Genomic DNA, 25,753 nt, shown 5'->3' on the forward strand with positions numbered 1-25,753 from the left:
TTCTGTAACTGTCCAGTGTTGGTCTCTGTCCATTAGGACCTGAAGGATGAGAATAAGAAGGCCAGGATGGCTGCAGCCAGAGCAGTGCTGGAGAAATGCACCATGATGCTGCTCACTGCGTCCAAGGTGTGTACATACTGCTGCTAATGTACTAGATTAAACCTGTGGACTGGAAGAACTTGCTACTGAATGGGTCAAATTAGTTCTTCTGGATTTACATAATTGTTTTCTTCAAACCAGCCTAACTTCCCATTTAAAACATTGTTTTTGTGTTTAGTAGATGTGAGGCATAGAGACTGTATTACTACAATTGATTCCGAACATGGACTGCCACACAAGCAGACTAATTCTGATATTTTTTCTAATTATTAGCAAAAGAGCTGATATGATTGGTAAAAAGATCAGAATTGGGCTGCCTGTGTAAATGCAGCCTCAGTTGGTAAACCATGTCTCTCTCCCTGTAGACGTGTCTCAGACACCCGGACTGCGAGTCGGCGCGTATCAACAAAGACGCCGTGTTCCACCGCATGCGATTCGCCCTGGAGCAGGTCATGGAGATCGTGACGGACGCCCGGCCCTGCGGGGAGACCAAGGTCCTACCCCTCAGCATTTACACCGGCATCAAGGACTTCAAGGTGGGACGACAGGAGGATTTCCTTATGGATTCCATATGTTTTTTTTTTTCTCCACTTTGCATTGTAATATAGTTCTAATATAGTAACTACAGTATGATGGTTTAGGCCTGGACTAATTTAGGTTAGTCCCAAATTACAATCTAACGTAATTTGGGTACCATTTATGTTTACATATTCTATCCACAAGATATGTATTACATTTTTATTTAACCTTTATTTAACTAGGCAAGTCAGTTAAGAATTTTTTTTTATTTACAATGACGGCCTAGCAAAAGGCAAAACGCCTCCTGTGGCGACGGTGGCTGGGATTAAAAATGTAAATATAGGACAAAACACACATCACCACAAGAGAGACCACAGCACTACATAAAGAGAGACCTAAGACAACAACACAGCATGGTAGCAACACATGACAACACTGCATTGTAGCAACACCTCATGACAACAACATGGTAGCAACACAACATGGTAACCGCACCAAACATGGCACAAACATTATTGGGCACAGACAACAGGCCTGGACATACAAAGATGAAGCACGCCAGGTGTTCTGCACCAGTTCTTTACAATAAGTCAATTATCCCTAGTCAATCTGAAATACCAGTAGCTTGTCATAGAGCTTTTGAATGTTATTGTCTGTCACTCTGTGTCAATTCAATTGAAATGCTTTATTGGCATAACAAATAATTGTTGTATTCATTACTGTGTCTCTGTCTGTGATCCCAGTCCAACGTGGAAGGTCTGCGCGAGGGTCTGTACTCACTGCCCCAGCAGGCTCTGTCTGACCAGCTGGAGGCGGTGGTGGAGAGGACGGAGGACTTCACTGACTCGGCCTACACCAGCCACGAGCACCGAGAGGGCATCCTGCAGCTCTGCCAGCTCGCCCGCCAGGACACTGACCGGCTCATCGCAGCCTGGAGGGAGGCGGTATGTTGGCATAAACTGGGCATACACACACACACATGTAAATACTTGTACATGTGTACACACACACACTCGCGTGTGTATGTGTACTCACACATGTAGATATGTACTCGTACGTCTACATGATTAAGAGCACGGGTACAGTAGGTCATGATTTAGCATGTATGAAAATGCACATTACACTCACGTGTGTAGATGGCCACAGACACACACACTCCTTCACTTCCTTTCTGTTGCTTAGCTACATGACCTTGTGTACTGTTGCTAGGTTTATAGATAATGTGAAGGAGAACAATATAATATCCAGCCTTTTCACACTACCCTCTCCCATACGGCTATACAGTGCTGTTTTCCTTCATTCTTTATAGCTCTTAAACCAGTCCTGGGCCCATCAAAGCATCTCAGAGTAGGTGTGCTAAGGATCAGTTTTGCCTTTTAGATCAGAATTAATATGATTATATGGACAGATCCTAGATCAGGACTCTTACTCTGAGATGCTTTGTGGATACGGCCCTGAAGTCAGCCTCATCGTATGAATGGCCATTCACTTGACTCCATTGATTACATAGAACACATTGTTCTCGCTCTCTCGACACCTCACTGAAAGGAGTTTCCTTGGACTCCATAGCGTGTGGCTTTCATACGATATGTTTTTCCATCGTTAAGCTTGTATAAATGTGTGAAAATAGAGGCCACAGTTCCATTGACAAATTGAATGGAATCAGAGCTACAGCACGTTGAATGATTGGCTCCCTAGTGAGACCTATTTCTACAGCGTGAGTCACTACCTAGATCCCAGGGTCTGTTCGTTTTCCTTCACTTATTTCAGTAGAAACAGAGCAGTGAGATGAGGTGTTTTTCTCTACTTATTTCAGTAGAAACAGAGAGGGTGATGAGAGGGTCAGAGACAAATCATCAGGGCCCAGTTTTTCAAAAGTGATCTATCTGGATTCCAGCTATCGTATTGGATTAAATGCATAGAAATACAACGGGAGTCCCCATTTCAAGTCAATGATTCATCCATTCTATTCAATCATTCTATTTCTTTGCGTTTAATCCTATCCGATAGCCAAAATCCGGATATTCACGTTTGAAAAACTGGGCCCTGGTGAATTCCCGTGTGGCTCAGTTGGTAGAGCATGGCGCTTGCAACGCCAGGGTTGTGGGTTCAATTCCCATGGGGGGACCAGGATGAATATGTATGAACTTTCCAATTTGTAAGTCGCTCTGGATAAGAGCGTCTGCTAAATGACTTAAATGTAATGTAATGTAATGTAATGTAAATGTAATTCTGCTTGTTAGACAGTTTTTTTCACAGGATTACAGCAATGTGTCAAAACAGTCTGACTACAGTGCCTCCCACCTGTCTCCTTGCCCTTAGAACGTGTGTCTGAAACTCTTATGTTTTACAGCATATTGGTGATGCAGAAGGGATCTCACTCACTCACTCACACTTTCTTTCTCTTCCTCTCACACTCTCTACCTTTTTCTCTCTCTCTCACTCACTCACTCACACCCACCCACACACACACACAACCAAACAGGGCGTGAGCAGGGCTGTGTAATCTCCTATTCTTCTCCTGCTAAGACAGGTCACATCCCAGGCACCAGTCATTAATCACGTGCATGATTTATGTGACGACTACTCTTATCTTTTTCCCCTCCCTTATTTATTTTAATATTTTCCTCATCCCAGCTGTCTCTCAATGCCAAAGAGGTCACAGAGGAGATGGAGCTGTCTATACTGAAGACCTGCCAAAGTGTCCACGAACTCCGCAGAGAGGTGAGTCCTGTAACACTGCGGTCTTAACTAGAATGCATCACTTTCTCGCATGCCAAGTGGTTCAGTCCTAGATCAGATCTGTCTGGAGTTTTCTGTACTCTCCATCTGGGTTGGGATGCAACTGATTACATGTAATCTGACTACAAAAACCTGTAACTGTAATCGGTTATGTTACCAGCAAAAATGTTGTAATCAGTTTAGATACATTTGAAAAAATGTATTACTTTTTGGATTACTTTTAAATTCAGAAAGGATGTTTGTGAAAAAATACATTGACACCTTTCTGTTTTCTCATTCAATTCAGTATTGAAAAAAAATAGCAAGTCTACGTTTGTCCCACCTGAGCGAAGTCAGAAACCACTATGACGACACACCAGATGCGTTTGAGGGATCCTTTTTGTCTTCTTCTAATGCCTCTTAAGGAGAAAGTAACTGAAAGTAATCAGATTACATTACTGAGTTTGGTTAATCCAAAAGTTACGTTACTGATTACAATTTTGGACAGGTAACTCGTAACAGATTACATTTAGATAGTAAATGACCCAACCCTGCTCTCATCACATTTTGTTCATATGTCTTGCTCTTCTTTCTCTTTAATATGGCCTTAGCACTCTCCCACTTTTACGTATTCTCTTTATCCTCCCTCCGCTGGCACTCCCCCCTCACGCTTTTTCTCTCTACCTTGCCCTTTCTTTCTCCTCCTTGTTCTCTTCCTGTCTTAATATTGTTTTCTCTTCTTATTACCATTGTGCAGCCAGGTGTACAAAAGATACAACATGTATACCCATTTTTATCTCCCCTCTTCCCCTCTCCCGCCGTCCAGCTCCATAAGGTGGCGGTGGGGCGGGCGGCGGACCTGCTGAAGCTGCATGCAGAACACCTGCCTCTGCGGGCCTTGAAGGCCTCAGGGGGCGAGGGAAACCTGGAGGCCGTGGCAGAGTACGCCTGCACGCTCGGCGAGCAGAAGGAACAGCTGGTGGAGGTGAGCGAGGCTCGCTGGCTGGGGAGGCTAACTTAAGTCTGTTGAATCTCCCTAATCAAATCACCTTTTGTTGAATTTAATTCTTACAATTGTATTAAACCACAAAAGTTTATTTAATTAAATAAATAAAAAGTCCATATCCATTCCTATGGCTGAGGTGTATGGACATGGTACTTGTGATATGAGCTACTGGCTTTGGAGACCTGTATTTATTTTCCAGTTGAATATCTGGAAAATATATCTTGATCTGTCTGCTGCTCATATTCAGTCACATTGATGTTAGACGCTGATATTGTCTGTTCTGTTCCAGACGTGTCGTCTGCTGTGTCACGTCTCAGGGACAGAGCCTCTGGAGATCACCTGTATACATGCTGAGGAGACCTTCCACGTCACTGGCCCTCAGGTAACACACTCTGACAGGTAACAGACACTCTGACAGGAAACGCACAGACACTCTGACAGGAAACGCACCCACCCTCGTGACAGGAAACGCACCCACCCCCATGACAGGAAACGCACCCACCCTCGTGACAGGAAACGCACCCACCCCCGTGACAGGAAACGCACCCACCCTCGTGACAGGAAACGCACCCACCCCCGTGACAGGAAACGCACCCACCCTCGTGACAGGAAACGCACCCACCCCCGTGACAGGAAACGCACCCACCCCCGTGACAGGAAACGCACCCACCCTCGTGACAGGAAACGCACCCACCCCCGTGACAGGAAACGCACCCACCCCCGTGACAGGAAACGCACCCACCCCCGTGACAGGAAACGCACCCACCCCCGTGACAGGAAACGCACCCACCCCCGTGACAGGAAACGCACCCACCCCCGTGACAGGAAACGCACCCACCCCCGTGACAGGAAACGCACCCACCCCCGTGACAGGAAACGCACCCACCCCCGTGACACGAAACGCACCCACCCCCGTGACAGGAAACGCACCCACCCCCGTGACAGGAAACACACACCCACCCACCCACCCTGTGACAGGTAACGTAACACACTCTGACAGGTAACGACAGGTAACGTAACACACTCTTGACAGGTAACGTAACACACTCTTGACAGGTAACGTAACACACTCTTGACAGGTAACGTAACACACTCTTGACAGGTAACGTAACACACTCTTGACAGGTAACGTAACACACTCTGACAGGTAACGTAACACACTCTGACAGGTAACGTAACACAATACATGTTGTGCTAGAAACTCCACCCTGATGTTGTTTTTAAGCTGTACAACTTCTCCATTACCAAGGTTTGTCAGCACATCCTCTGCCATCTTGGCCCCTATAGCTTCACTACCATCCATTAAACAAGGCCAACTATTACAGAAACAGACATTAAGATGACTTCATCTGATACGGGGAGAAATAACTCAGAAAACCACACGCACACAAGTCAGAGTGCATCACCTCCAGCGTGTTGCATTTAATTGGTAATTACCCACAGGTGTCTCTTTATTACCATTGAAAGACATACACACACACACACACACACACACACACACACACACACACATACATCAGCATTATCCCTCCCTGAGCGGAGGCTCCCCCTCTGACCTTATTGATTGACCTATGAACCTATTAGCTCAGTCATTACAGCTGGGTCATGCAGGGTCTGACATTACCGTGGGCGGGTCTTCACATTTTCCACTACACTCCCAGCAGCAGATAATGAAGCATCTGTCCCAACGGCCTGGAAGACCAAACATAATTAGAAAACTGTGAGACAAAACGGATTCCATGCCCCTTGCTCTGCTCGCTGAAGATTGGTTCCACTTCACACAATCAGCCCCCACACTGAGGAAATTATCCTGTCTCTGCTCATAGAGTAGATCAACATTCTATGAGAATGAGGCCTGATTCCATTCTGTAATGGGGGTGTTGGAGAGATTGGGTGGGGCGGTCTAATCATTTTCTTGGATCCTTTGTTAGTTTTCCCTCAAAGAACCAACTGTTCTGGCTAGCTACTGGTGTGAGTAACACTGTAATAGCTCCACTTAAGGTGTGTACTGTGCACCTTATCGAAACACTTCACCACTCCAATACAATTTTAAGACATAGCTACTTCCTCCATCGCTCCCTCCCTCTCGCTCCCTCCCTCCCTCCTCTATCCTCTCAGATCATCTCTGCAGCCCAGACGCTGGCCCTGCACCCATCCAGTAAGATTGCCAAGGAGAACCTGGATGTGTTCTGTGAGGCTTGGGAGTCCCAGCTCTGTGACATGGGCGTGCTGCTCCGGGAGATCAATGACGTGTTCGAGGGCCGCCGAGGTGTGCCTGCCGGTGGTAGGAGTGTGTGTGTGTGTGTGTGTAATGGGCATCCAAGGTGGGCCTCCCGGTCGTAGGAGAGGGGAGGGAGAATAAGTGGTGAGAGGAGTTTGGTTGGGTTGGGACAGGCCTCCTGTTAGGAGGAGAGGGGGTCCCCCTGGTGGGAGGAGAGGGGGGGGGGGGGGGTGTTGGACTGGGACGGCCCCCTGGTGGGAGGGGGGTGTTGGAGAGATTGGGTGGGGCAGTCTCTTTTTTATTTTATTTTAACCCTTAGCAGGTAAGTTGACTGAACACATTCTCATTTACAGCAATGACCTGGAGAATAGTTACAGGGGAGAGGAGGGGGATGAATGAGCCAATTGTAAAATGGGGATGATTAGGTGGCCATGATGGTATGAGGGCCAGAATGGGAAGTGGTATTGAAGAACTGTAAGACCAGGATTGGATCTCACTCAGACAAGGGATGTTACCATACAACCAACCCCTGGCATGGGGATGTTGTTTCTGTCCCTCATGGTTTTTGATAGCAAAAGTTAATACGACCGTGAAGGAATAGATTATTCATTGAGTTATGTCAAATCTGATGGACTCACACCATTATTATATCGACACCACACTGAAATAACATTAATACCCGTAATCACTAGTCACCACACAGATTTCTCCCCACCCTCTTACTCTCTCTCCCTCTCTTCTCTCTCTCGCCCTATTCTCTTTATCTCTATTCTCTCTCGCTATTCTATTCTCTATATTCTCTCTCTATTCCCTCACTCTATTCTCTCCCTCCCTCTCACTTTTTTCTCTCTCTCGCTATTCTATTCTCTATATTCTCTCCCTCTCTATTCTTTCTCGCTATTCTATTCTCTCTATTCTCCTGCTCTCTATTCTCTCCCTCTCACTCTTTTCTCTCTCTTGCTATTCTATTCTCTATATTCTCTCCCTCTCTATTCTCTCTCGCTATTCTATTCTCTCTATTCTCTCCCTCTCACTTTTCTCTCTCACTCTATTCTATTCTCTATATTCTCACTATTCTATTCTCTATATTCTCTTGCTCTCTATTCTCTCTCTCTCCATTCTCTCTCTCGCTATTCTATTCTCTATATTCTCTTTCTCTCTATTCTCTCTCTCTCTATTCTCTATATTCTCTCCCTCTCTATTCTCTCTCGCTATTCTATTCTCTCTATTCTCTTTCTCGCTATTCTATTCTCTATTCTCTCTCGCTATTCTATTCTCTCTATTCTCTTGCTCTCTATTCTCTCCCTCTCACTCTATTCTCTCTCTCGCTATTCTATTCTCTATATTCTCTCCCTCTCTATTCTCTCTCTCGCTATTCTATTCTCTATATTCTCTTGCTCTCTATTCTCTCTCTCGCTATTCTATTCTCTATATTCTCTTGCTCTCTATTCTCTCTCTCGCTATTCTATTCTCTATATTCTCTTGCTCTCTATTCTCTCTCTCGCTATTCTATTCTCTATATTCTCTTGCTCTCTATTCTCTCTCTCGCTATTCTATTCTCTATATTTTCTTGCTCTCTATTCTCTTTCTATTCTCTCTCTCGCTATTCTATTCTCTATTCTCTCCCTCTCTATTCTATTCTCTCTATTCTCTTGCTCTCTATTCTCTCCCTCTCACTCTATTCTATTCTCTATATTCTCTCCCTCTCTATTCTCTCTCTCGCTATTCTATTCTCTATATTCTCTTGCTCTCTATTCTCTATATTCTCTCCCTCTCTATTCTCTCTCTCGCTATTCTATTCTCTATATGCTCTTGCTCTCTATTCTCTCTCTCTATTCTCTTGCTCTCTTCTCTTAATCTCTATAATTTTCATGGGCAGTTAGTCTCTCTACAAGCCATGGTTGTTTGTACTCAGTCTCTCTAAGCTGTGGTAGTCTAAAATGTATTGATCCTATTCATAGACAGATCAATCTCTATAACCGTGGTTGTTTGTATTCTCTGACACAACGCAGCGATTAAAGCACAATCAGCACGATACCTCTCACCGAGCCACAGACAAACCGTTCTGTTACAGGCCTGTGTGCGTGTGCATGCGCGTGTATCTCAACATTGGGTTATACCAGCCGTTTTACAGCGCTCTCTCCCACTCCGCAGCGTAATTCCTATAATCCGTAACCTTTGTGGCGTGTCACGGTATTCGTATTTATGGGCCACGATCCAAATGACATGCAACAAGAGAGACGACGTCCCCCTGCTAAAACCATTAAATAGAGAAGTGTGTGTGGAGGTGTGCGGAGCTGGTGCTGAAGCGACGTAGACAGTTAAACTTTTATGTGAAGTAATACTCCTTTTACGGCAGCGCCTCATCAGCCGTTAAACACATCAGTGATGTTTATCACACCCTGACTACCCTTGTATATTCTACTGAACTGTGCCTTTACCGGGACTTAAAGATCTCAGCTACAGACAAGAACTTTGTTGAGTTGATTGGTTGCACTCCATTTGAAGTATGATAGAGGATGTGTTGGAGATAATCAACTGTAGTATGATAGGGGACCTGTTAGAGATAATCAACTGTAGTATGATAGAGGATGGATGTGTTAGGGCTGGGCGATATGGCCTAAAACTCATCTCAATTTCTTTCAAACTTATGGGTGATTCACGATATATATATATATATATCTATATTTATTTTTTAAATGTTCTCTAAATTAGCTTTGTTATACAATTAAAGGTAAAATACACTGAATTTAAAACAGTCAGCAATAATCTAATGAATTCAGAGCTTGGTAAATTATATCTAGGCTGAATATATTCCTTCCACAACCATAAGACCCACTAATCATTTAATTATTTTATCAAAATATTTGTACCTGCTTTTTTTGTTGTTGCAATTATCACTGATCTGGCCGGTCTGTCTATAAAAAATAATATTATGTTACAAATTTAACCAGAACTATACATAAGGCACATTCACTAATAATGTAGCACACATATGCTGAGCACTTGTTGGCTGCTGTTCCTTCACTCTGAAGTCCAACTCGTCGCAAACCATCTCAATAGGGGCGGCAGGTAGCCTAGGGATTAGAGCGTTGGGCCAGTAACCGAAATCCCTGAGCTGACGAGGTAAAAATCTGTCGTTCTGCCCCTGAACAAGGCAGTTTTGCCACTGTTCCTTGGTCGTCATTGTCAATAAGAATTTGTTCTTAACTGACTTGCCTAGTTAAATTTAAAAATGTAAAATAATAGAAAATTAACACCGGTCTCATAAACAATCTCTCAAGCACAAGCCCACGTGCTAGTGAGTAGCCAGCAAATATTAATATTTCAAGTTTTAGCAACTTGGATCAAAGATATAATTTCACATGCTCTGAATTCAGCTAACAAGGCAAACCAGTTGAAATGTTATGAACACAACTGTCTGTCCGTCTCCAACTGTTTGAAGAGCATGCTAGCCTGTCCACTTTGTTCACATGTTGAAATCAAGTGGCCTACCTTGTTTCTCAGAATGAGAACGAGTTGCAAATTCCTCATATAATTGTTTTATGCTTTATGCTAAACAACTAGTATAACAATCTTTATTTGTCTAAAATGCTGCTAGCGATACGCGATACCGTTGTGCGCTTGCGGCAAACTGAGCATTCATTTTCCAGAATGAATGTTCATTGGTACATCCGTTTTAGTAGTGTCTGCTCTGCTCGAAATTTGAGTTTTTGAAACATAAACGGGGTATGGTTAGAAAGGTTAACTTCTCTATTACAGTAAAATAATACTGATTTTGTTGGACCAAGCCTCAAATGTAAATTGCGAGTTGAAACCGTTGGTCAGAGAGGAAGAAGTGATCTCTCATCTTTGTTTTTGTGAGTGGTAGGGGGATGGGCTTGGGAGAAAGAGGCAAAGCGAGAGGTTTGACTCTCGCCAAAATAAACCCAATGTGTTTCTATGCGCATATTTTGAACCTTGTCGCCTGCCTTCCCGCCTTTGGGACAACGACTCCAATTGTTAGGGTGGAGACATGAGCATCTAGTCATTACATACAGATCTCTGGTGTAAATGGGAAGGTGCACAGAACAGAAAGAGCGAACGAGACGAGACCAACAATACAACATGAGAACAAGCGGACATAAACGCGTATAAAAACAAAAAATACAAAAGCCTAGATTCTGCGATATGGAATATCGCGCAAAAACATACATTCGAATTAATCTACTTCATTCGATTTACCACACCACCCTAGGATGTGTAAGGGACTATCAACTGTAGTATGATAGAAGATGTGTTGGGGAGAATCAACTGAATCCCTCCCTTTTTTAGTATTATTTCATTTGTTGGAATTAATGGCTGAAAACCATTTGAAATGCAGTATAAAAATGCAGTGTAGGGATTTAAAAAGGCATACAATCATTTTGCTGGGAAATTATGTGACCTAACTGACCATTATTTCACCTTAAACCATGGCATTGTTGAATACTTGTTTCTGATTGGCTTGAAGGGCATTCTAGAGCGTGCATTATTTTCCTATAACTCAAGGTAGTATTTAATGGCTATAGTTCATTCTTACATGTTCTATGTTTGAGCTGCTTTTGAAAGCAAAAGTCGAATTTAAAATATTGGCATTGTTGATTTTGATTTTCATAATGGCAAACTAGGACTGATGGTTTGGTTAGCTAAACTAGAAAGTTTGTTTGGTTACCACGGCAACTACTGTAGCTACCTGGTAAACTTGTTAGCTACTTCAGGGGATGTTGAACACATTTCTACCGGCAAATGAAACTATTTCTAGCGGGAAATGTGTTAAATTATAGCCATGGTATAAAAGGGATAATCAACTCAGGGCTCTATGCATTCTCTGGAAAATAATGGAACTCTGTGGAAGGTCAGTTACACTTCTTCATGGAACACACCTTACACGTCGTTCATTATTTTCCATATAACTCATAGCCTCCCATTCATTATCCCAAACTTGTGATCCAATGGCCAAAATGTGACTTTAAAATTTTCCTCAAAATAGTCTTTCTTTCTGATTTAATAACAGCTGATAAAAGAGCCTACTTGTCGCTTCCCAGACCAGGGGTGAGTATCAGAATAAACAATACTATGATTGGTGGATATTTTCTATGTCATTCTGTTTAAATTATTTTCCCTCACTTTCTCCTTTAATATCACTCATCCTGTCAAACTTTTTCTTCCCTCCAGAAACATTCAGCCAACCTGAAGACGGTGAAAGCTGTTAAGCTAGATACGGAGGTATAACTAGACTCATCAATTTTATTTATTTTTATTTTTAATTTCACCTTTATTTAACCAGGTAGGCAAGTTGGGAACCAGTTCTCATTTACAACTGCGACCTGGCCAAGATAAAGCAAAGCAGTTCGACACATATAACAACACAGAGTTACACATGGAGTAAAACAAACATACAGTCAATAATACAGTAGAAAAATAAGTCTATATACAATGTGAGCAAATGAGGTGAGATAAGGGAGGTAAAAGGCAATAAATAGGCCATGGTGGCGAAGTAAATACAATATAGCAATTAAAACACTGGAATGGTAGATTTGACAGTAGATGAGTGTGCAAAGTAGAAATACTGCGGTGCAAAGGAGCAAAATAAATACATTTATACAGTAAGGGAAGAGGTAGTTGTTTGGGCTATTTATAGATGGGTTATGTACAGGTGCAGTGATCTGTGAGCTGCTCTGACAGCTGGTGCTTAAAGCTAGTGGGGGAGATAAGTGTTTCCAGTTTCAGAGATTTTTGTAGTTCATTCCAGTCATTGGCAGCAGAGAACTGGAAGGAGAGGCCAAAGGAGGAATTGGCTTTGGGGGTGAAAAGTGAGATATACCTTCTGGAACGCGTGCTACGGGTGGGTGCAGCTATGGTGACCAGCAAGCAGAGATAAGGTGGGACTTTACCTAGCAGGGTCTTGTAGATGACCTGGAGCCAGTGGGTTTGGCGACGAGTATGAAGCGATGGCCAGCCAACGAGAACGTACAGGTCGCAGTGGTAGGTAGTATATGGGGCTTTGGTGACAAAACGGATGGCACTGTGATAGACTGCATCCAATTTGTTGAGTAGGGTATTGGAGGCTATTTTGTAAATGACATCGCCGAAGTCGAGGATCGGTAAGATGGTCAGTTTTACAAGAGTATGTTTGGCAGCATGAGTGAAGGATGCTTTGTTGCAAAATATGAAGCCAATTCTAGATTTGACTTTCGATTGGAGATGTTTTATGTGAGTCTAGAAGGAGAGTTTACAGTCTAACCAGACACCTAGGTATTTGTAGTTGTCCACATATTCTAAGTCAGGACTGTCCAGAGTAGTGATGCTGGACGGGCGGTCAGGTGCAGGCAGCGATCAGTTGAAGAGCATGCATTTAGTTTTACTTGTATTTAAGAGCAGTTGGAGGCCACGGAAGGAGAGTTGTATGGCATTGAAGCTCGTCTGGAGGGTTGTTAACACAGTGTCCAAAGAAGGGCCAGAAGTATACAGAATGGTGTCGTCTGCGTAGAGGTGCATCAGAGACTCACCAGCAGCAAGAGCGAAATCGTTGATATATACAGAGAAGAGAATTGGCCCAAGATTTGAACCCTGTGGCACCCCCATAGAGACTGCCAGAGGCCCGGACAACAGGCCCTCAGATTTGACACACTGAACTCTGTCGGAGTTCAGTGAGTTCAGTTGGTGAACAAGGCGAGGCAATCATTTGAGAAACCAAGGCCAAATTACACAATACACCTCCCATAGGGTATGTCCCAAATGGCCCCCAATCCCCACCATGGCCCTGGTCAAAAGTAGTGCACTATATATGGAATACAGTGGCATTTGGGCTGCATCTACTACCTCATCCTGACAGGTGCATTTATTCTGCAGGAAATGAATACCTGTTCAAACACACTATTGGGGAATAATGGCGATTATTGCAGGGACCTTGCATGGTCTGATACAGTTGAAGTCGGAAGTTTACATACACTAGGTTGGAGTCATTAAAACTCATTTTTCAACCACTCCACACATTTCTTGCTAACAAACTATAGTTTTGGTAAGTTGGTTAGGACATCTACTTTGTGCATTACACAAGTAATTTTTCCAACAATTGTTTACAGACAGATTATTTCACTTATAACTCACTGTTTTAGATTTCCAGTGGGTCAGAAGTTTACATACACTAAGTTGACTGTGCCTTTAAACAGCTTGGAAAATTCCAGAAAATTATGTCATGGCTTTAGAAGCTTCTGATAGGCTAATTGACATCATTTGTGTCAATTGGTGTGTACCTGTGGATGTATTTCAAAGCCTACCTTCAAACTCAGTGCCTCTTTGCTTGACATCATGGGAAAATCAAAAGAAATCAGCTAAGACCTAAGAAAATAATTTGTAGACCTCCACAGATCTGGTTCATCCTTGGGAGCAATTTCCAAACGCCTGAAGATACCACGTTCATCTGTACAAACAATAGTACGCAAGTATAAACACCATGGGACCATGTAGCCGTCATACCGCTCAGGAAGGAGCGGAGTTCTGTCTCCTAGAGATGAACGTACTTTGGTGCGAAAAGTGCAAATCAATCCCAGAACAACAGCAAAGGACCTTGTGAAGATGCTGGAGGAAACAGGTACAAAAGTATCTATATCCACAGTAAAACGAGTCCTATATCGACATGACCTGAAAGGCCGCTCAGCAAGGAAGGAGCCACTGCTCCAAAACCGCCATAAAAAGCCACACTACGGTTTGCAACTGCACATGGGGACAAAGATCGTACTTTTTGGAGAAATGTTCTCTGGTCTGATGAAACAAAAATAGAACTGTTTGGCCATAATGGTCATAATGACCATTGTTATGTTTGGAGAAAAAAGGGGGAGGCTTGCAAGCAGAAGAGCACCGTCCCAACTGTGAAGCACAGGGGTGGCAGCATCATGTTGTGGGGGTGCTTTGCTGCAGGTGAGACTGGTGTACGACACAAATAAGATGGCATCATGTGGATGTAAAATTATGTGGATATATTGAAGCAACATCTCAAGACATCAGTCAGGAAGTTAAAGCTTGGTTGCAAATGCGTCTTCCAAATGGACAACGACCCCAAGCATACTTCACAAGTTGAGGAAAAATGGCTTAAGGACAACAAAGTCAAGGTATTGGAGTGGCCATCACAAAGCCCTGACCTTAATCTTGTAGAAAATGTGTGGGCAGAACTGAAAAAACGTGTGCGAGCAAGGAGGCCTACAAACCTGACTCAGTTACACCAGCTGTCAGGAGGAATGGGCCAAAATTCACACAACTTATTGTGGAAAGCTTGTGGAAGGCTACCTGCAATGTTTGACCTAAGTTCAACAATTTAAAGGCAATGCTACCAAATACTAATTGAGTGTATGTAAACTTCTGATCCACTTGGGACTGTGATGAAAGAAATAAAAGCTGAATAAAATCCTTCTCTACTATTATTCTGACATTTCACATTCTTAAAAAAAAGTGGTGATCCTAACTGACCTAAGACTGTACTTTTTACTAGGATTAAATGTCAGGAATTGTGAATAACTGAGTTTAAATGTATTTTCCTAAGGTGTATGTCAACTTCCGGGGTCTCACTCAGTCATGAATGGGTGTGCATACACAAAATGATCATCAATAATTGCAAATGATTAGGAATGTTTGATGTTGCTGATGGTGCGTGATGATGTCTTTTAAGAGAGGTGAAGAGTGGAATTGTTGACTTTCTCAAGCGACAATGAGCGACAATGAGTGACAATGAGTTTCATCTTTAAACTGATAATATAGTGACTTAAGAAATGATTTACATCCCTTTAATTTTTCCACATGTTGTTGTGTTACAGCCTAAATTTAAAATGGTTTAAATTAATATTTTGTGTCACTGGCTTACAAACGATATCCCATAATGTCAAAGTGGAATTATGTTTTTAGAAATGTTTAACATCAAAATGTCTGTCTAGCAATGTTCAACAACCAACTTGACAGAGTTTAAAGAATAAAAAGAAAGTGCAAATATAGTACAATCCAGATGTGCAAAGCTCTTAGCCAGAAAGACTCACAGCTGTAATCGATGTCAAAGGTGACTAATTGACTCAGGGGGTTGAATACTTATGTAAAGATATATTAGTGTTTTATTTTTCATATACATTTGACAAATGTTAGAATTTTTCTTCCACTTTGTCATTAGACTATTTTGTGTAGATCTTTGGAGAAAAAAATACTATTACATTTTTTTTTAACCCACCTTGTAACCCAACAAAATGTGGAAAAAGTGAAGGAGTGTGAATACTTTCTGAAGGCACGGTATATTTACATTTTAGTCATTTAGCAGACGCTCTTATCCAGAGCGACTTACAGTAGAGTGCATACATTTTATTACATTTTTACATACTGAGACAAGGATATCCCTACCGGCCAAACCCTCCCTAACCCGGACGACGCTATGCCAATTGTGCGTCGCCCCACGGACCTCCCGGTTGCGGCCGGCTGCGACAGAGCCTGGGCGCGAACCCAGCCCAGCCTGAGCGCGAACCCAGAGACTCTGGTGGCGCAGCTAGCACTGTGATGCAGTGCCCTAGACCACTGCGCCACCCGGGAGGCCATGTATATGGTTATGAATTATCATGAATCACTATTGATGATGAAAGTGAATGCAATGTAGATAACAAGTAATGTAGTTATGGGTTCATCATGCACTGACCTTACGGAAACCACCGAATATGGTGGAATCTCAGAAGGTTTGGGCTCGATTAGTAGTCTTGGATGGGAGACCATCCTTAACTAATGGCAGACCCACTATCCTCTCTCTCGCTCTCCAGGAGCAGAGCACCATAGCCAAGCTGGGTCTAGAGCTGCGTCTGCTGACCTCCGACGTGGACACGGAGGTGGAGAAGTGGGAGGACCAGGAGCAGGACATCGTCCGCCAGGGCCAGAGCATGTCCAGCATGGCCTACTCCATGTACCTATTCACCAGGTAGACACCAGCTGTCTGTCTGTCTGTCTTAGCCAGGTAGACACCAGCTGTGTCTGTCTTCACCAGGTAGACACCAGCTGTGTCTGTCTTCACCAGGTAGACAACAGCTGTGTCTGTCTTCACCAGGTAGACACCAGCTGTGTCTGTCTTCACCAGGTAGACACCAGCTGTGTCTGTCTTCACCAGGTAGACAACAGCTGTGTCTGTCTTCACCAGGTAGACAACAGCTGTGTCTGTCTTCACCAGGTAGACAACAGCTGTGTCTGTCTTCACCAGGTAGACAACAGCTGTGTCTGTCTTCACCAGGTAGACACCAGCTGTGTCTGTCTTCACCAGGTAGACAACAGCTGTGTCTGTCTTCACCAGGTAGACAACAGCTGTGTCTGTCTTCACCAGGTAGACACCAGCTGTGTCTGTCTTCACCAGGTAGACACCAGCTGTGTCTGTCTTCACCAGGTAGACACCAGCTGTGTCTGTCTTCACCAGGTAGACAACAGCTGTGTCTGTCTTCACCAGGTAGACAACAGCTGTGTCTGTCTTCACCAGGTAGACACCAGCTGTGTCTGTCTTCACCAGGTAGACACCAGCTGTGTCTGTCTTCACCAGGTAGACACCAGCTGTGTCTGTCTTCACCAGGTAGACACCAGCTGTGTCTGTCTTCACCAGGTAGACAACAGCTGTGTCTGTCTTCACCAGGTAGACACCAGCTGTGTCTGTCTTCACCAGGTAGACACCAGCTGTGTCTGTCTTCACCAGGTAGACAACAGCTGTGTCTGTCTTCACCAGGTAGCTTATCTATCCATCATTAGACTGTCACTCAATAATAATAATAACTTTATTTATACAGTATAGCACTTTTCAATACAATAGAAATAAAAGTACTAACAAAAGAAGGAGAATTAAAAAAATATAGATACATTGAAATCATACATTAAATGCATCTTTATAAAAGTGTCTTCAGCAAGCCTGCATTATAAATGTCAAGTATATTTTGCACCAGCCAGGTATTGACCACCAGCCAGGTATTGACCACCGCTGTATGGATATAGAAGAAGAGAACACAGATGCCGTCACGCATCTTGTTGATATGATGCTCATAGTCAATATACTTAATCAGTTGTTATCATCAGGTAATATTTCATTCACTCTGTTCTGTTTTTCATTCATTTCCTGTATCGATGCAGGGGGGAGGGCCTACTGAAGACAACCATGGATCTCTTCCACCAGGCTGAGGTAAAGTACTGTACACGCGCCCCGTCCTCCACTCATCCGTCTCCTGTCCTTCATCCTACTTCATACAGGGCTTTAATTGAATCTGTGCCAGGTGCCATTAAACACAACCACGTCCCAGGGAGAAGACAGAATCAATACACTATTAAAAGGCCTAAGACAATAATTTGTCTGTGGTAAGGAGAGGATGAGTCAGGGAGCAGAGTGCCCTGGCCCTGTACTTAATGTAGAGAGAGAGTGAGAGAGATGTGATGATGATCTGCACTCGCTGTAGGAGAAAGGGGAAAGAGAGAGGAAGAGAGACAGAAAAAGTGCTGATGAGGCCACCTGTCGTTCAATCAGCAGGGCCTTCACAATGCCACACACACAGAGACAGCGTAACCTTCCACTGTAGAGCTCCCACTGAGTGATAATAACCTCTGCTAATTCACTGAGGTGGAAAAGGGCAGCTGTCTTCTATGACACATACACTACAATTTGTCAGGTCCTTTTAGAGATTGGTTATTTATTTGTTTGCTTCATCCTTGTATATTAACAACACAAGGAACATGGGTTTTTAGTTCTACCATATACTGCTGGTGTTCTACATATCTCCTTTTAGGATTTTTCTACTAATCCTGAAATAGTGGACATTATACAACAGGGTGGGTCTAATCCTGAATGCTGATTGGTTAAAACCGCATTCCAGCTTTTGTCTATTCCACAAGTTACCACCTGCTAAAAGTCTATGATGTTAAAATGCCTATTTACTCTGTTCCATCTGACTGAGCAATCCACTGTCTCATCAGCCCAGCCAGGCAATTTATAAACTTGATCTCCACTATAAAAAGAATCTAGACATTCTCACATTTATTTTAGACTAACATTTAATTTTCAACAGTAGAGATTTGTATAAACCTTGCTGTATGTCTCTCCGACATTTGCAACATTGTTTCAATATTCAAATTCGATCTCCTGCTGTCCCATAGTAATGCACGTGTCAGGACGAGACGGAAATGCGGGCAGTGTTTCTCAGCCGGTAGAAATCATGAATCAGCTGGCATTATTTTTAGGGATGTGTATATATATATATATATACAGTGGGGAGAACAAGTATTGGATACACTGCCGATTTTGCAGGTTTTCCTACTTACAAAGCATGTAGAGGTCTGTAATTTTTTATCATAGGTACACTTCAACTGTGAGAGACAGAATTCTCTGCAATTACAGAGATTATACGTTTCCTGTAGTTCTTGACCAGGTTTGCACACACTGCAGCAGGGATTTTGGCCCACTCCTCCATACAGACCTTCTCCAGATCCTTCAGGTTTCGGGGCGGTCGCTGGGCAATACGGACTTTCAGCTCCCTCCAAAGATTTTCTATTGGGTTCAGGTCTGGAGACTGGCTAGGCCACTCCAGGACCTTGAGATGCTTCTTACGGAGCCACTCCTTAGTTGCCCTGGCGGTGTGTTTCGGGTTGTTGTCATGCTGGAAGACCCAGCCACGACCCATCTTCAATGCTCTTACTGAGGGAAGGAGGTTGTTGGCCAAGATCTCGCGATACATGGCCCCATCCATCCTCCCCTCAATACGGTGCAGTCTCCCTGAGGGAAGGAGGTTGTTGGCCAAGATCTCGCGATACATGGCCCCATCCATCCTCCCCTCAATACGGTGCAGTCTCCCCTTTGCAGAAAAGCATCCCCAAAGAATGATGTTTCCACCTCCATGCTTCACAGTTGGGATGGTGTTCTTGGGGTTGTACTCATCCTTCTTCTTCCTCCAAACACGGCGAGTGGAGTTTAAACCAAAAAGTTATATTTTTGTCTCATCAGACCACATGACCTTCTCCCATTCCTCCTCTGGATCATCCAGATGGTCATTGGCAAACTTCAGACGGGCCTGGACATGCGCTGGCATGAGCAGGGGGACCTTGCGTGCGCTGCAGGATTTTAATCCATGACGGCGTAGTGTGTTACTAATGGTTTTCTTTGAGACTGTGGTCCCAGCTCTCTTCAGGTCATTGACCAGGTCCTGCCGTGTAGTTCTGGGCTGATCCCTCACATTCCTCATGATCATTGATGCCCCACGACGTGAGATCTTGCATGGAGCCCCAGACCGAGGGTGATTGACCGTCATCTTGAACTTCTTCCTTTTTCTAGTAATTGCGCCAACAGTTGTTGCCTTCTCACCAAGCCGCTTGCCTATTGTCCTGTAGCCCATACCAGCCTTGTGCAGGTCTACAATTTTATCCCTGATGTCCTTACACAGCTCTCTGGTCTTGGCCATTGTGGAGAGGTTGGAGTCTGTTTGATTGAGTGTGTGGACAGGTGTCTTTTGTACAGGTAACAAGTTCAAACAGGTGCAGTTAATACAGGTAATGAGTGGAGAACAGGAGGGCTTCTTAAAGAAAAAGTAACAAGTCTGTGAGAGCCAGAATTCTTACTGGTTGGTAGGTGATCAAATACTTATGTCATGCAATAAAATGCAAATTAATTACTTAAAAATCATACAATGTGATTTTCTGGATTTTAGATTCCGTCTCTCACAGTTGAAGTGTACCTATGATAAAAATGACAGACCTCTACATGCTTTGTAAGTAGGAAAACCTGCAAAATCGGCAGTGTATCAAATACTTGTTCTCCCCGCTGTGTATACAAAGAAATATAAATTGAAAAAAGAGCAAACTAGCTGCAATTCGTTTTGTTTTACGTCTTTCCAGCTTCAGTTTGAAAAGATTGTGTTAGATGTTTTGTTGGCTAGCTCCTCTGAGCAACGAGAGAACACATTTTCTATTCCAGGTGAAATCGCACTTCATTAGCTCAATGTTATGGATGTATCCAAATAAATGTCATTAGAAAACAGCTTAAACAAGTGCAAATGCTGCTACTGTTGTTATTCTGGCTGCACTGTTTGACGTGACTGCAAGGATAACAACATTGCCAGCAATAATGGCAATGGAACATTTAGAACAAACGACTGAGTCGCGTCCATAGATACAGAACAAAAAGACTGAACGACTGGGTCGCGTCTCTGGCAACCGAACCGATAGGAGTGACTAGCCAGATTGGGTAGCAACCCTAGATATGGGACTATATCTTATGGAAGAATCAAATAGTATGAATAAATTCATCACAATAATGTTTTGAAAGATAATATGTCAATCATTATTTGAATATGTTGGTAACCCGTTATATGGAGGATACCCAGTGTTTGGAGGATATATTGGTACTTTGTCTCAGGCCTAACAAAACCTGTGCCAATATATCCAACAAACACCGGCTTCTCTGGCATTATCACTTAAATAGAATATGGAACAGAGTAGTAGAATATAGTAGAAAACGGAACAGAGTAGAGAACTGTCAATGTCCCCTCAAGTTTCATGGTAGAACCATATTTTCTAAAGCTCTACCCTTTCACACAGCAAAATGTAACTTGCAATTATTCTAATTAGCTGCTCACCGATTGGCTAATTTGAAATACATTTGAATTTGGAAACCTTACAGTACAGTGTACCGGTCTTGTTCACATCATCCCAGCCACTTACAATACAGCCATTGAGTGGAATTGACATTACTTGGCTGATAGATTTGCTAGACCAGGGTTCAGAATGTTCTGCCAGACCAGGGCTCAGAATGTTCTGCCAATAAAGTGAGCCATGCTTTTTTTCCCCTCTGTCTCGCTCTCATTTATATATATATTTATATATAAATCTCTCTCCTTCTGCAGGTGCTTTCTGAGGAAGGACTCCAGCTGTGTTCTTCACTACACACTTTGTCCACCCTGGTACACGCGCACGCAACCACACCCACGCACGTTCTTCACCCACGCTAGGCAGGCAATTAATCCTGCACCCAGTTTCAGTTTCCTCTGTACTCCAATCAAAGAAACAAGGAAGTATGCCTCCCTCTTTCCAAAGTGTCCAGGTCCTGGAGTTTAATTAAATGTCCCTCTTTGACAGACATTCATGACTGCCATCCGTCACTGGGTAAAGTGGAAATGTGGTTATCAACACTGGCTAACCCTGCTCTCCGGAGAGTGCACCCAAACACTAATACACGCACATACACACTCACACATACTACTAATACATAATCAACACATCCAGCACTTCAGCTCAGCAGCGTGCGTTTGATTAATTACTTCAAACAAACATTGGCTAATGGAGTCCCCCCCCCACTCTGGAATGAAGCAGGCTTGTGGTGCAGCTGCACTGCCCTCTTGTAAATGATCAAGTTCTTTATGCTAATCAGCCTGAACATTTTCAACTGAGGCTGAAAATGTTCCTAAATATGTTTACCAGAGATTGTGAATGGTACGACACAGATATATTCTAATGTAGTAGGATTATAATACAGTGCCTGCAGATGTATTCAGACCCCTTGACCACTTTTTCAACATTTTGTTACGTTACAGCTTTATTCTAAATTGGATAAAAAAATATTTAAAAATCCTCAGCAATCTACACACAATAACCCAATAATGGCAAAGCAAAAACTGGTTTGACATTTTTGCGAATTTATAAAAAACAGACCCTTTGCTATGAATCAAAATTGAGCTCAGGTGAATCCTGTTTCCATTGATCATCCTTGAGATGTTTCGACAACTTGATGGGAGTACACTTGTGATAAATTAAATGTATTGGATATGATTTGGAAAGGCACACACCTGTCTATATAAGGTCCCACAGTTGACAGGCCATGTCAGAGCAAAAAACAAGCCATGAGGTTGAAGGAATTGTCCGTAGAGCTCCGAGACAGGATTGTGTCGAGGCACAGATCTGGGGAAGTGTACCAAAACATGTCTGCAGCATTGAAGGTGTCCAAGAACACAGTGGCCTCCATCATTCAACAATGGAAGAAGTTTGGAACCACCAAGACTCTTCCTAGAGGCGCTGGCCGCCGGGCCAAACTGAGCAATCAGGGGAGAAGGGCCTTGGTCAGGGAGGTGACAAAGAACCTGATGCTCTCTCTGACAGAGCTCCAGAGTTCCTCTGTGGAGATGAGAGAACCTTTCAGAAGGACAACCATCTCTGCAGCACTCCACCAATCAGGCCTTTTATGGTAGAGAGGCCAGATGAAAGCCACTCCTCAGTAAAAGGCACATGACAGCCAGCTTGGAGTTTGCCAAAGGCACTTAAAGACTCTCAGACCACGAGAAACAAGATTCTCTGGTCTGACGAAACCAAAATTGAATTCTTTGGCCTGAATGCCAAGTGTCACGTCTGGAGGAAACCTGGCACCGTCCCTACGGTAAAGCATGGTGGTGGCAGGATCATACTGTGGGGATGTTTTTCAGCGGCAGGGGCTGGGAGACTAGTCAGGATCGAGGCAAAGATGAACGGCGCAAAGTACAGAGAGATCCTTTTTGAAAACCTGCTCCAGAGTGCTCAGGACCTCAGACTGGGGCGAAGGTTCAACTTCAAACAGGACAACGACCCTAAGTACACAACCAAGACAATGCAGGAGTGTCTTCGGGACAAGTCCAGAGTCCATCTCTGGAGAGACCTGAAAATAGCTGTGCAGCAACGCTCCCCATCCAATCTGACAGAGCTTGAGATGATCTGCAGACAAGAATGGGAGAAACTTTCCAAATACTGGTGTGCCAAGCTTTTAGCATCATACCCAAGAAGAATCAAGGCTGCCAAAGGTGCTTCAACAATGTAAAGGGTCTGAATACTTATGTAAATGTGATATTTCAGTTTATTTTATTTGATAAATTTGCTATAATTTCAAAAAATCTGTTTTTGTGTGTAGATTGATGGGGGGAAAGTATTTAATCCATTTTAGAAAAAGGATGTAACATAGAAATAATGGCATACAGTTGAAATCGGAAGTTTACATACACCTTAGCCAAATACATTTAAACTCAGTTTTTCACAATTCCTGACATTTAATCCGTGTAAAAAATTCCCTGTTTTAGGTCAGTTAGGATCACCACTTTATTTTAATGTGAAATATCCGAATAATAGTACAGAGAATGATTTATTTCATTTTTTATTTCTTTCATCACATTCCCAGTGGGTCAGAAGTTCACATACACTCAATTAGTATTTGGTAGCATTGCCTTTATATTGTTTAACTTGGGTCAAACGTTTCGGGTAGCCTTCCACAAGCATCCCACAAATAAATTTGGTGAATTTTGGCCCATTTCCTCCTGACAGAGCTGGTGTAACTGAGTCAGGTTTGTAGGCCTCCACATGCTTTTTCAGTTCTGCCCACACATTTTCTAAAGGATTTAGATCAGGGCTTTGTGATGACCACTCCAATACCTCGACTTTGTTGTCCTTAAGCCATTTTGCCACAACTTTGGAAGTATGCTTGGGGTCATTGTCCATTTGGAAGACCCATTTGCGACCAAGCTTTAACTTCCTGACTGATGTCTTGAGATGTTGCTTCAATATATCGACATCGTTTTCTTTCCTCATGATGCCATCTATTTTGGGAGGTGCACCAGTCCCTCCTGCAGCAAAGCACTCCCACAACATGATGCTGCCACCCCCGTGCTTCACGGTTGGGATGGTGTTCTTCGGCTTGCAAGCCTCCCACTTTTTACTCCAAACATAACGATGGTCATTGTGGCCAAACAGTTCTATTTTTGTTTCATCAGACCAGAGGACATTTCTCCAAAAAGTACGATCTTTGTCCCCATGTGCAGTTGCAAACCGTAGTGTGGCTTTTTTATGACGGTTTTGGAGCAGTGGCTTCTTCCTTGCTGAGCGGTCTTTCAGGTTATGTCAAAATAGAACTTGTTTTACTGTGGATATAGATACTTTTGTACCCGTTTCCTCCAGCATCTTCACAAGGTCCTTTGCTGTTGTTCTGGGATTGATTTGCACTTTTCGCACCAAAGTACGTTCATCTCTAGGAGACAGAACTCTGCTCCTTCCTGAGCGGTATGACGGCTGCGTGGTCCCATGGTGTTTATACTTGCGTACTATTGTTTGTACAGATTAACGTGGTACCTTCAGGCGTTTGGAAATTGCTCCCAAGGATGAACCAGATCTGTGGAGGTCTACAATTTTTTTTCTTCTGAGGTCTTGGCTGATCTTTTTTGATTTTCCCATGTTGTGAAGCAAAGAGTCACTTGAGTGTGAAGGTAGGCATTGAAATACATTCACAGGTAAACCTCCAATTGACTCAAATAATGACAATGGGCCTATCAGAAGCTTCTAAAGCCATGACATAATTTTCTGGAATTTTCCAAGCTGTTTAAAGGCACAGTCAACTTAGTGTACGTAAACTTCTGACCCACTGGAATTGTGATACAGTGAGTTCTAAGTGAAATAATCTGTCTGTAAACAATTTTGGGAAAAATTACTTGTGTCATGCACAAAGTAGATGTCCTTACCGACTTACCAAAACTATAGTTTGTTAACAAGAAATTTGTGGAGTGGTTGAAAAATGAGTTTTAATGACACCAACCTAAGTGTGTGTAAACTTTCAACTTGAACTGTACATGAGACTTCAAGCACAGTGAGATTTTAATGCATAAACTCCATTCTAACCTAAATAGGTTTGCAAAATTCCGGTAACTTTCTCAAAATTACCAGGTTTTCCAGAAATCCTGGTTGGATGATTCATGGAATTATTAGGGAATAAGTAGGATATCCGGAATCCTCCAAACCAGGGAAGTTGGAGAAATTGCAATGCAACTCTACTCCTAAACCTTAACTGTGTTTTTATAGAGCAACTTTTTTAGTGATCACATTTTGACATAATTAAATGTCTCCTTTTCCTTCTCACAGCTGATGGATGAAGAGAAGGTGGTAGTGCTTTCGGAGATGGAGAAGCTTATGGGCTTATGTCAGCAGCTGCAGATGGGGGCGAGGACGCCGGTACAGGGCAAGACTGCCACCTTCCAGAAGGTACTGTTACTGATACACCAGCCTTACAGTGACATATGTGGAACTATGCTGTTGTTGTCAATGGTGCTGTCCCTGACTAAACAAGATCTTGGTTGACCGAAAGTCGTCTATTCTTTCGACCAATCGATTGTCCAAGATGTTTAAACGTGTAC

At 43.1% G+C, this 25,753-nt stretch overlaps 1 protein-coding gene across 2 annotated transcripts in view; it reads left to right on the plus strand.

The window, feature by feature from the left end:
* LOC129820204 (alpha-catulin-like) overlaps nt 1–25,753 on the plus strand; it is a 141,268-nt gene that overhangs the window by 112,999 nt on the left and 2,516 nt on the right. Inside the window, exons 5-17 of one of the 2 annotated variants that reach the window (XM_055877205.1) lie at nt 37–126; nt 465–635; nt 1,362–1,562; nt 3,256–3,342; nt 4,166–4,324; nt 4,635–4,727; nt 6,464–6,629; nt 11,602–11,639; nt 11,763–11,813; nt 16,373–16,527; nt 17,712–17,760; nt 21,464–21,520; nt 25,482–25,601. In XM_055877205.1, coding sequence (XP_055733180.1) covers nt 37–126; nt 465–635; nt 1,362–1,562; nt 3,256–3,342; nt 4,166–4,324; nt 4,635–4,727; nt 6,464–6,629; nt 11,602–11,639; nt 11,763–11,813; nt 16,373–16,527; nt 17,712–17,760; nt 21,464–21,520; nt 25,482–25,601 — 1,437 coding nt within the window. The remainder of the gene's footprint in view (nt 1–36; nt 127–464; nt 636–1,361; nt 1,563–3,255; nt 3,343–4,165; nt 4,325–4,634; nt 4,728–6,463; nt 6,630–11,601; nt 11,640–11,762; nt 11,814–16,372; nt 16,528–17,711; nt 17,761–21,463; nt 21,521–25,481; nt 25,602–25,753) is intronic. The other variant, XM_055877206.1, reaches the window with a different exon arrangement.

The sequence above is a fragment of the Salvelinus fontinalis genome, chromosome 22 (assembly GCF_029448725.1).
Source record: "Salvelinus fontinalis isolate EN_2023a chromosome 22, ASM2944872v1, whole genome shotgun sequence".
Classification (NCBI taxonomy): domain Eukaryota; kingdom Metazoa; phylum Chordata; class Actinopteri; order Salmoniformes; family Salmonidae; genus Salvelinus; species Salvelinus fontinalis.